The following is a 12,622-nucleotide window of genomic DNA, read 5'->3' on the forward strand; positions in this document are numbered from 1 at the left end:
CAAGACACCATTTCCAGTGGTCCTGTTCAGGGCAGTGATTCTATTGATCTAAGTGAAAATAAGCAAAGTGTTTCTAATCATTTAGTATCCTGTTCAAAGCCAAACAGCTCAGGCACAGATCTAGATCCCTGTCTGCTAGAAAAGGAATCGACAAGTCCAGCAGCAGCGAAGACAAATATATCATGTTTTCCAGATCAGGAACAGCCATCACAGCAAAGCCAAATGGCTATTGATGATATTCCAGAAAATCTAAGAGAATCATTTCACGAGCTGCATACAACATTTCAAGAAGAACCATCAGTGTTGTATGGTGAACCTCTGTCAGGGGACGATTCTTCTTCTGATGCTGATGAAACACAATCTGAAACTAATCAATCTGGAGAAGCTTCAGTGGCCAGACATGACAGTGAAAGCAGTAACCATTTGGAGATACAAGTACCCCAGCAGAAAAGTTCTGTACAAATGAGGAAACGGCTACAGCCTATTGTTATTTTGGAGGCCTTAGAACCAACAAATGCCACAAGCGAGACCTATGTCTGTGCAGAGTGCCGAAACACAACCCAAAATGTAGATCATCTAATCGAACACCATCATTGTAGGCACTCAATACACAAATTCCAATTTTGTCAGACCTCTAATATCTACTTTATGAGTAATGAACAAGCACAAACACATTTGTGCGGGGTACCAGATGAGGCCCCTCGGCTGTCTGTTTATTCTAACTTGCCAAAGAAAAGAAAGAAAATACATAAATTAGAATGTAAGAAGTGCAGGCTTACATTTCAAAAACACTATTATTATGACAAGCATATGCGCATTCACACAGGCAAAACACCATTCAGGTGTAATGCATGCGGTACGTATTTCGCACAGGGTGGTAGCCTGCAAAGACACAGACGTGTGCCCGGTCGATGCCGGGGCCAGAAACGTACAGTTTCAGCTACAAATTCTGATGCCGTTATCGAGAAAAGGGAAAGAAACACAGCCAAGGACTTGGCACGCAACCGCCTCGATGCCAGTCTACGCAAATGTTACGTGAAGCTCGTAGATGTTTGTAAGGCTAATGTTTGTCTTGCTTGTGGTAAAAGTTTCTCAACTCAAGAAAAACTCAAGAAACACACTTACAACGTACACACTTACCACGTACTCAAGGCAGAGAGGGAGATAGTTGCACTTAATCAGTGGTCCAAAAAGATCAGTGCCAGCAAAACTCTTAAGAGTGGAATAAATATCCGTGCCAGCAAAACTCTTAAGAGTGGAATAAATATCCGTGCCAGCAAAACTCTTACGGGCGGAATAAATATCAAAACTCTTACGGGAGGAAATAGAGTACCGGTAATAGGACACCATAAATGCCCTCTCTGTCCACGGGTTTTCAAGTACTCCTTCAATAGGACTCGACATCTGCGTGACTGCATCGAGAAAGGGACGAGTGGGACGGTTCCACTTCACCAGGGCACCAAAACTGCCACAGTTCCACTTCACCAGGGCACCAAAACTGCCACAGTTCCACTTCATCAGGGCACCATAACTGCCGGTGCCAGCGAAGCTCTTAAGAGAGGCAATGAGGCGAGAAGAAAACACAAGTGCCCTCTCTGTCCACGGACTTTCCAGCACTCCTACAATATGGCCCGACATCTGCGTGACTGTATCAGAGATTTAACATATGGTGGCAAGGGAAAAATTGGCAACAAATATGAGTGTCCCTTATGCCGTGCTGCCTTCACTATACCGGCTAACAGACATAGACATATTAAAAACACCTGCTTGAAAGAGTATCACAGTCGGCTTGCAAGGGCAAGGAATAAGACGGAGCCGAAGGAAAATGATGAACAGGAAAAACAGAAAACAGAAACACAGAAACAGAAAAATCCAACTTTAACATCCCCTAAGAACCCCGGCGATCCCTTGCAGCAGAAAAATCCAACTTTAACATCCCCTAAGACCCCCGGCGGTCCCTTGCGGCGCTACAAATGTAGTCTCTGTCCAGCTGCTTTTTGCCATGCCTCTGGGAAATACAGACATATGTCGAAACACAGGTTGTTTGAACTTACTGGCAAATCGTTCAAGTACAGGAATTCATTCAATTCAAGTTTTCTTCCCATCTCTAAGCAAACAAAATTGGGTAGTAAAAAGACTGAAGAGCCTAAGGATACCTCGACTTCAAATGAAACGAGTAGCAGCCTCGACCTCGCCTGCCACTTCTGTGGAAAGTGTTACAGCACATGGTCATCACTGAAGAATCATCAGCGCAGTCACACAGGTGAAAAGCCGTATCGGTGTTTGGAATGTGGAAAGGGCTTTAAGAAACATGAATATCTGATTTCTCATCAAATGGTTCACCAGCGACGGATACAATGCACCGTTTGCAGAAAGATTCTTCCAACTATCGGGGAATTGATTCAGCACCGGAAAACGCACCCTAAAAAGGGAATGCTTCAATGCCCAGACTGCACATTGCAGTTCCAGTATCCTGCGCATTTACTTCGACATATAGACAGAAAACACAAACGCGAGGAGAAGAAAGCACTTCCGGTGGAAGAGAGACCAACGTTAAAATCACAGCCGTCTTCCCAATCTTTGGAAGAGCAGCCGGAGCAAAAGAAGCAACAGTGTTCATTATGCAAAGAGGTGTTCAACGATGGCCAAGCACTGAGAACGCACCATCTGGAACATATATCTCGGTCCTCTTCACGCCAGTGTCCATTCTGCAAACAGCATTTCAGTCATCGCCGCTATTTGGTTCGACACATGCAAATACATACCGGAGACAAACCTTTCTCCTGCGGCAATTGTGATAAACAATTTTACCGCAAGATGTACCTTGACCTTCACAATGAGAGGTGTTCACCTGCACCCGCACCTGCGGCCATTACTCTGAGAGATTCTAAGGGCCAGAAGTTATTCCCTTGTTCCTACTGTCCACGGGTATTTGCTAGGACCAACCGCTGGAAAAAACACCACCAAGGCCACAAAGCAAAATCATTGGTGGTCTGCTCAAAATGTGGACAGTTCTTTGGACTCTCAAAATTAGGACCGCACGAAAGGAACTGCAGTGGACCTTCAGGGCTCAACGTTGGATTATCAACGCCTAATGGTCTCTCTGGTAGAAGCGCACAGAAGAATCATCCAAATGTCCGTGACATCTCTCTAAAGCCCAGTGCAACGGGAACCAAGATCAAGATGTTTCAACATAAGTGCCTGTACTGTCTGCAGAAGTTTAAGTTCAGATCACTTCTCTTGAGACACAGTGTTTCACATACCGGTGAGCAACCCTATCCGTGTATGCACTGTGGCCATAAGTATGGCTCTCAGTCAATGTGTCTGAAGCATGAAGCCTTCTGTGATGGTGTCTACAGAGACGGGCAGTCAAAAAGCAAGCCTGATGTTGTCCCAACAAAATTGTCAGATGCATCAAGTTTGAGAGAAGCCGCCGTGAAGCCACAAGAAGACGGCGAATACAAGTGCAAATTCTGCACAAAGACTTTTCTGAGAGCGCGATACCTGAGGCGCCACATTTTGACCCATAATGAAGCCAAGCCGTATCGCTGTAAATCCTGCGACAGTTGCTTCAAAAGGTACGATCATCTCAAAGTGCATCTGAGCCGTTGTCGGGGCAAAAGACGGCGATTGGAAGTCTGCATTCCCAAAATCAGTTTAGACGACGTAGGAATCGGTTGGAAAAATAAATTGGATAGACTGACCGTTGAAAAGCAGCTGCTATTCGAGTGCGACCTCTGTTCAAGAAGCTTCTCTGCGGAATCTAAATTGTCGCGACACGTCTCAATGTTCCACGCTGCAAAATCGTTTAGTTGCACCCGCTGTGGAACGCCATTCGCTCAAGAAAAATCTCTGAAAAGACACAAGCTGATCGGTAAATGCAGACGGGTCTCTAGTGAAATCAAGCGTTCTCTGCCAGTAAGAAATAATCCGCAGGCGGAAAATGCGACACGACCGCTTCACAGGATGCCAAGTCGTATTCTACAGAGAATCCAGCCTTATTTTAACAAAAAGTGTAAATTTGTCTGCGATTTCTGCCCCCGAACTTTCGCGGCTCCCGGGCAACTGAAAGTGCACACCCGCCTGCACACGGGTGAGAAGCCATATGCCTGTGAACACTGCGGCGAGAGATTTATACGGATGGACTATGTGCAGCGTCATTCACTCAAGTGTGTCCAGAGAGAACAGAAGATGAACACGCCGGTGCTCTGTGACCGATGCGGAGCGTTTTTCCCTAAAGACAAACTGCAAAGCCACAAAAAACGTTGTCGTTCCGCACCGAGCCAGTCTGACCACAGCCAAAAGGCCGCCCCTCAAAGTCCACCAAGGGGCTTTTCTTGCGCTTACTGTAGCTCTCGTTTCTTGCTGTTTTCGCTGCTCCAGGAGCATTTTCTGACCGCGCACAAGCAGGATACAATTCTGAAGCCGCCACTGTCCACCGCTCCCCTACAACAGCATCTGTCGAGAATAGTGAACTTCAAGGAAGAGCCTGCGGATGAGAGAGAAATTGACGAACAGCTGAGCGGTGACGCTAACCTCCTGTTTGATCAAGAGGCCACTTTTGATGATAAGACGGACAAACGCTTTGCCTGCCCACACCCACACTGTGACATGAGCTTTTCAAGTAAATTCGGTTTAGGCGGCCACGTGCGTGTACATTCCGGAAACTCATTTTTCACTTGTAAACTATGCAATAAAGCCTACATCAATAAGTTGCAACTTCGTAATCACGCCAGGAAATGCAGAGGACTTGGAAATCTGGAATCGGGAGATCCTGTGACCGCAGAGATTGATTTGAATGAATCTGTTCTCGTGTTCAAACAAGGTTCCCAAGCAACCGGCACGGGGGTTCTGCAAACTAACTTCTCCTGCAAAGATGAGTTAAAAGACTCACCGCCACATAACTCAGGAGGAAATCAGGAGCAAAGCAGCTCATCTAGAGAGAGAAAAACTGTGCAGTACCAATGTTCCGAATGTGACAAGAGCTTCACAGATGGTTTAATGCTGATTAGTCATCTAGAAGAGCATGGAAGACTGGAACAAGAGAAAAAACACAATACATGTTCTAAGTGTGGGCGAGTCTGCACCAGTCAAGACAACCTCGACAAACACATGAGGATGCACGGGGTTAACAAGACGCATTCGTGCGCCGACTGCATGAAGACGTTCTCCTCCTCAACTGAGCTTGAAACACACAGAACATGTCATGATCCAAATAGACCGTATGTTTGCAAAGTGTGTCAACAACGGTTTCTGACCAGGCCGTCTTTATGTGCTCATTACGGTGAAGCCCATCCAAAGGATGTATATACTTGTCATTTCTGCAACAAGAGCTATTCAATCAGAAAATCACTTGTCAGACACTATAGGATGAGGCATCAAAACAAGCAAGTGGATGAACAGATGGACGGTACAGTCAAAGAAAAGAGGAATACTGAACAACCATCCAACGTTCAACCCAATGTCACTGGTGAAAGTGATGAAGATGAAGAGAGCAAAGATGAAGATAGCGGTAGCGAGGACTCTGACTCGGCGCCCTATTTCCCCTGCCACGTCTGCGGCAAGACGTTCCTCACGTCGGAAAGCCTCGAGGATCATCAACGATGTCACCTCGGCGAAAAGCCGCACGAATGCGCCGAATGCGGCAAATGTTTTTTCCAGGCGTCCCAACTGCTGCAGCACGAACGATCGCACAAATCCGAATTTCAGTGTCAGACGTGCGGCCGGGGCTTCGTCTCTCGCTTCGCCCTGCGCAATCACAAACACACCCACGGCAAGAGCCGTCCGTATCGTTGCTCCAAATGTGACCTCAGTTTCCCGGGACCCACGCAGCTGGCGGAGCACATGGCCAAGCACCGCGAAGACAACTTCCCGTGCGACATATGCAATCGCACGTTCTCCTCCAAGAGCGGTCGAGCCGAGCATCGGAAAAGCCACTCCAAAAGCCACTCCAAGTCAGACGTTGGTAAGAGTGGTCGACCTGAGCATCGGAAAAGCCACTCCAAGTCAGACGTCGGTCTCCCGCCTTCAATCTCAACGGGAGAACAGAGCGTGTCTCGATCTCCTTCTGAATCGCCCCTCACGACGACGACGACGAAAGAACTCAAATACCGCTGTGGAATTTGCAACGAGCGTTTCAAAGACCCAGAGGACCTCTCGGAACACGGTTGCATGGCGGCCAGAGAGCGACCGTATTCCTGCCCAGACTGTGAGAAATATTTCCTGTGTGGATCTCATCTAAGAAAGCATTTAGCTTCCCATCCCTCCCATCAACACAAATCATCACAACCCGGTATCTATCATTGTAATAAATGCCGCATTAGTTTTTCCACTTCTGCGCAGTTCCTCAGCCATTTGAAGAATCACGAAGAGCACGACCCCGCGGTGGACACTAAAGGCGACGCGGTGGAAAAAGACGGCGTACCTTTGCACGTTTTCAAATGCCCGATTTGCAGTTGGCATCTCGCCACTGCCACCGAGTTCATCAGTCACTTTTCGGCGCATTCCGACGTCCACGCCTGCAAAATTTGCAAAATGACGTTTCTCTCCAAGAATCGGCTCGAATCGCACGAGCGCTGTCATCTGACCGCGGCGCCTCAACTCGAATGCGCCGAGTGTCATCAAAGCTTTCCGGGAAGGGACGCCTTCCTCCAGCATCAGTGCACCCATCGGCAGCAGGAGATCGAATATTCGATTCCACCAGCCAACGAGTCCCCCGTCACTCATAGTCAAGCAGAGGGGGAGGAGGAAGAGGTTGATGTTACCGGGGAGGACCTCCATAATTGCCCCGTTTGCTCAAAGCGATACTCCTCCAAAAGCGCTCTCTTGGAGCATCAGAATAAGCGGCACCCGAACGACAAGCCGTTCAAATGTGAGCGTTGCGGGAAACGGTTCACCCTGAGGCGCTATCTCAAGGACCACGAACGGAGGCGGCATCCGAAAATCGGCAAAACACCAAAACCTCCGAAACCTCAAAGCAAGGCCCAGTTCAAGTGTTCTCAGTGCCCCGCTATCTTCGAGAAAGCGCAAGATCTGTCCTTGCATATGAGAATGCACGCCGAACAGGAAGTCGGCGAGCACCGTTGCGATATGTGCTACAAGTCGTTCAGCCAGCTGTCGCTTCTCCGGCGGCACCAGGAAAGCCACGTCGGGCAAGTCGTGTACGAATGCTCCGACTGCGACAAAGTCTTTGCTTTTCCTCACCTCCTGGAGGAACATCAACAGAGTCACGCGGGGCCCTCTATGTAATTGTGTCATCTTTTATATTGACCCTCTACCTTAACGCTCCTGTGAACTAGATGGTCCTTTCCCCGCCTTATTTTTAATCACCAATCCTGTGTTTTATTATGTGTTGGTCATAACCAGGTTCGGTAACACTTTATAATTTATAATAACGTTCAGTTGTAAGTCATTTATAAGCCTTTAGTTAATGATGAACGAATCACTTACAAAACATGAATATACATTTGTAGATTATTAATAAATGATATGTTAATATATGACAAATGTGTTGTAAGTCATCTATAAACTTTTAGTAAATGAAGCCTTCCTCACCTGTTGTAAATTATGTGTAAATCATTTACAATTCATTTACAAAGCTTTCTGCATCCCCTAATCTAAAGTGTAAACTATTCATCACACATAAATGTGTTACATACAAGGGGGTAGCTCTGTCAAAATTGAAGCCAATGTGGAAGTGCACTTAAACCTGCATTCTTTCGAATGGCCTGCAGGGGGTGACCCATTGGTCTGTGGACTTCTGTTTTTTGACGCCTCACGTATGGCATTTTCACCATTGCAATCTTGGATCTTGACACAAGTCCAGGGTTTCCCACAGAGCATGGCCTGCTATTGGTCCGTGATCGGCGAGCTGTGTGATCAGTGGACAAGCGACCTGTCAATCACGCCCCAAAACATAGTCTGAAACTATACTAGTGATTGAGACCATAAACACATTAGGAAAGTGTTTACTGAGGCCATAGACCAAATCAGCGGGATGTTTACATTTACTTCCGGGTACCCCTGGGTCCACACATTATAATGGCGGTGAACGGCACAAACTGACGTGTTGAAGACAAAAACAGACAAAGAAGACAAAAATGGTTCGTCCGTGTTGTGTTGTTGTTTAATATCATTCATAACAACACTTTCACTAACGTTAGTGGAGACCAGACTAGCTTATTTACCTGTTGGACCAGACCAGAAGTGGCGTCGGTAGCTCTGTCTGTAACGTTAACGAGTCTGCTCTCGCCGAGAAGAGCCTGGTGACGCGAGGTTACGAGTCTGCAAAAAAACAGCGAGTTTGACAGACAAACAAACCTTATTAGCTAGCTAACACTACATAAAACAAACACAGAAGAAAGGCTAGATACGTCGGACAAGCATGTTTACCAACCGTTTAACCATTTAAATTGAAAGTAGTCGGCCGAAAACAACGAGAGGGTTTGACAGCATTTATTTGACAACACGCACATTTAAACCTGCCGCCTTCCCCAAGTGGTACCCGGAAGTAAATTTGTTTACATGGTGACGTCACGGTGATTTGGTCTATACTTGAGGCTTCAAAACAGAAGTCCACAAACCAATGGGTCGCCCCCTGCAGGCAAAGAGGACCCTTCCGCATTGGCTTCAATTTTGACAAACAGAGCTACCCCCCCACATTCATGTGTCACGAGTGGTTTACACTTTAGATTAGGGGATGCAGAAAGCCTTGTAAATGAATTGTAAATTATGTACACATCATTTACAACAGGTGAGGAACACTTAATTTACTAAAGGTTTATAGATGACTTGCAACACATTTGTGATATGTTAACATAACATTTATGAATCATCTGCAAATGTATATTCGTGTTTTGTCAGTGATTAGTTCATCATTAACTAAAATCTTTTAAATTACTTATGACTGAACGTTATTATAAAGTGTTACCCAAAGTTTTTGGCTTATGGCATTATGGCAGAACGTCTTCTCACTTCACACTGTATATATGTTGAGTTTGTGTTTTGAGATTTCTATACAGAAAATGAGCCAGAAACATGGTTCCATGATAATGTTTGTAAATCTCATACAAGTCTATAAATTGTGTAAAGTTGTTTGATCATTTGTGTGATGAATCCAAACAGAAAGCATGAAGGGGTAAAGATGTTTGTTATATCATTGGTAAGGGATCAAATGTTTGATGCATCCGGTTTGGCTTATTGCCATTATTTTCAAATAGTTTGTAGTCAATTTTGTTGACACTGTTAAAAATGTAAAATGTACAAAATGAAATAGGTCATTTTAACCCATTTGTATTTTCTGTGGCTCTGGTATGACTTGTCATTTAATGTAGATAGGATCATTGCTCTATCTTGTTCCCATAGATGTATACAACGGTTGCTTTTCTTTTTACGGTAGATACTGTTCAGTATCTTGTATATATTTGAAATATGTTGAAATTGGATATTCTTTTGACAACCAAGGTATTACTTTCTTACGAAACTTCAGTTGATTCATTCAATTAAGAAATAAATGGCTCAGCTGGAAAACTTGACTGACTAGTTTATATTTCTTGTACATTAGCTTGTTAAAGGTGTGCAACCCTATAGCTCTAGGTGTTGTCAAGCCATAATATTGTAAAGTTTGCTTGTTCCCCATATTGTTTTGCTCCATTTGGGTTTTGAGTTATTCTATTGATTTAGAGAAATTTCTTTTTCACCCCCTCCCCTCCACAGGGAGCTCTATATATGAAGAGTTCATTTGCAAAAACAGGTAAACGCCATTCTTAAAATGAACAAACATCTGTAGAAGGAATCTCCTGCGCTTCAACCCCTCCACAGAGGGAGGTCGGTGCTCTCAGAACAGGACAAAACAATGTAAACAGGTCAATGGGCCACTTCCAAAGGACTAACCCAATGAGTGAGCTGGAGCACACGAAGTCACTTAAATAAATTTAATAAAGGTACAAAACTGACGTTTCGACGCGCACTGCGTCTTCTTCAAAGTGACTTTGAAGAAGACGCAGCTCACTCATTGAACAAACATCTGTTTGATACTCCCTGGAGTGCACATAGAAAACATTGAGGTGATTTATGTGAAAATGATCAGATGAATATGTTCTAGTTATGATTGATAATAGAAATTTCCCAAAAGTGAATTAATTACAGTATAAATACATCAATATATAAAATGATAAAAAATCAAAACTGAGATACCTGTTTTTGCAAATGAACTCTTCATATATATATATATATATGCCTAAAAGGAAACTGATGGTGACTACAATGGTATGATTTGAGCTAGCATTTCTATGGTTAACAGTCCAGCCTGGTCCAAGGGTAATATACCTTGCAAGCCAGCTGGATTCTCGTGAGATCTTGATCAGATGTGTTTTGTGAAAACAAAATTTTATGGTAATAACCATTAACTGTAAATGCATTTGGGCTCTTGAGGATTTCCCAACACAACCAGACTCCTGTTATGGTTAAAAGGAGAAATGATGAGAGTTCAACGATAACTGTCTTGACTGCACTATTGAGTCCTTGAGATGCTGAGCAAGTCAAGTGGTTCCACAGCTTCTACTTCCCAAGTGTCTGGTGGTTCCACAGATGTGTGGGGCACCAACAGGTAAAGGGTTTGCATTCATCTGAGCATCATGTGTGTGGTACATCCAAACAAAGGGAAATGCAGAAATATGTTCACAACTTCTTTGCTACGTTGATCAGCCCTCAGCCACTGGGACCACTGCTAGTCTGCAGAATGTCCGCCATTCTCTTTTCAGCTCCTTCCTCTGTGGCCAGAGGAAAATGTCTGGAACAGATGGTTGCCTTGGTGAGCAGGGACAGGAGGACCAGAGGCAATCACTCTTCTAGTCTTCCTCTGCTGCCTTCAAGTGTTGTCGGAAATATTGTAATTACAACTGGGAAATGCATGAACTACCCAACAAAGTAAATACAAGGATTATATATTATGGACTTATTGTTTTTTAGGATGTTTAGGGGCCGAGTGAGGATTGAAGTCCAGCGTCTGTTGGGAAAATTATGTTATTAACTATTAATTATTATAATTATTATTATTAAATATACCTAAAGGTCCCATTCAGCTTATTCAGCTTTACAAACGAATGCACAGCAGTCAGAATCTGGACCATAGATTGACCAACAACGGCAGCTCCCCTGATTCAAAATGGTCAAATGCTTTCCATGTCTATTTAGGAAGGATCCCCCCCCCCCCCACACACACACACACACACTTTAATCACTTTAAAATTAAGCTTTTAACAAATGATTAAATACATAATATTTCATCATGTAGGCTAAATAGAGGACTATCTGAATTCCTGTAATATGACTCCTTGCCTGCAGTCTGTGCTCTGCATTCTCAGCTTTGCATTCTGACACTGCAACACGAAGTCGCAATTTGTGCCACTTTATCTCTGAAATTAAACTACATAGAAAAGTTAGGCGACGTGGTCCATTTTGTAATTTTAGACCCAAAAACACTTGACCCAGTTGTTTACTATAGTTGCGCTCCCGGAAGCAGGAGCTTACGAGGAGCACCTGAACGCAGCACTCGGTCCCGCGTATTTTGCAGTTCTGGAGGGAAGCCGACAGCCAATCATTTGTTAACTAGCACTGATGACGCATTGGGGGTATGTCCTCGGGGAGGAGGCAGACCCTATTTTAATACATCCATGGACAGACCAGAGTCGAGAGGCAGTAGAGATCAGAAGGCATTAGACAAAGGCAGAAAGACCAGTTCCTCAGGTTCCTCAAAAGTAGCCTACATCCTATCCATCCTTTGGGCTCTAGTCTAGATCCCCCCACAGACGCATACACACACACACACACACACACACACACACACACACACACACCCCTAATCTAGCTAGAGGTATGTCATACCTCTGGCACCGAATTTTCGCAATGCAGGGTGGCAGGGACTGGTCCCGCCCTACTCTGTCTCGGATTGGTTTACCCAGAGCTCTGGTTTACCCCAGTAATATTTTACCCTAACCTTAACCAATCATGGCTCCTCATGCCTAAACCCAACCACTCATCTCTCATCTACACACGCTTTAACTCCCCAGAGGCAAAGTACTGTCCCTGTCACCCTGCACTTCAAAAATGCGTGCAGTCTGGCACACTGATGAAACCTTGTACTACTGGAGCCCACCATCGATGTGCAGTGATGTAGCCACAACGGAATTCAGAATAGGCTGTCTCTACATCCGACCTGAGCCAACTGACAACTGGAACGAATCAAACAGCTAGCCTAGCTCTATTTTATGGTGTGAGAGTGACTGAGTGTGAGTGCAACAGTAGAATTCTTTCAATTCAATTTTTGCTGGAACGCTTCTGCGCACAGGTGTGGTTGTCCCGAGCTCGTCTGGGCGAGGAGACACGTCTCGTCTGCAATGCATTCTGACAGCATGTAGATAAACGCCAACTATGCATGAAATGACTCAGAGACGAGATCAAATTCGGTGTTTTGATGTCTGCACACATTTAAAACTAGCGCCACCGTAATGGCTGTAATGACACTTGATTGTTGACCCAATGTTTCTCAACGTCATGCTGAGCTCCAATATTCCATCAATTTTAGGCGACCAAAACCAGTCGCAAGCCAGCAGCAACAACAACA

General features: G+C 44.8%; 1 protein-coding gene across 1 annotated transcript; it reads left to right on the forward strand.

Moving 5' to 3' along the window:
* The first annotated feature begins 1,842 nt into the window (after window positions 1–1,842).
* On the forward strand, window positions 1,843–9,508 carry znf1035 (zinc finger protein 1035). The gene has a single exon (XM_083662773.1). It carries the CDS (start codon window positions 2,026–2,028, stop codon window positions 7,246–7,248), a length of 5,223 nt encoding a protein of 1,740 aa, XP_083518899.1. The 5' UTR covers window positions 1,843–2,025; the 3' UTR covers window positions 7,249–9,508.
* Window positions 9,509–12,622: the final 3,114 nt, after the last annotated feature.

The sequence above is a fragment of the Poromitra crassiceps genome (assembly GCF_964638095.1).
Source record: "Poromitra crassiceps genome assembly, chromosome: 29".
In the NCBI taxonomy this organism is placed as follows: domain Eukaryota; kingdom Metazoa; phylum Chordata; class Actinopteri; order Beryciformes; family Melamphaidae; genus Poromitra; species Poromitra crassiceps.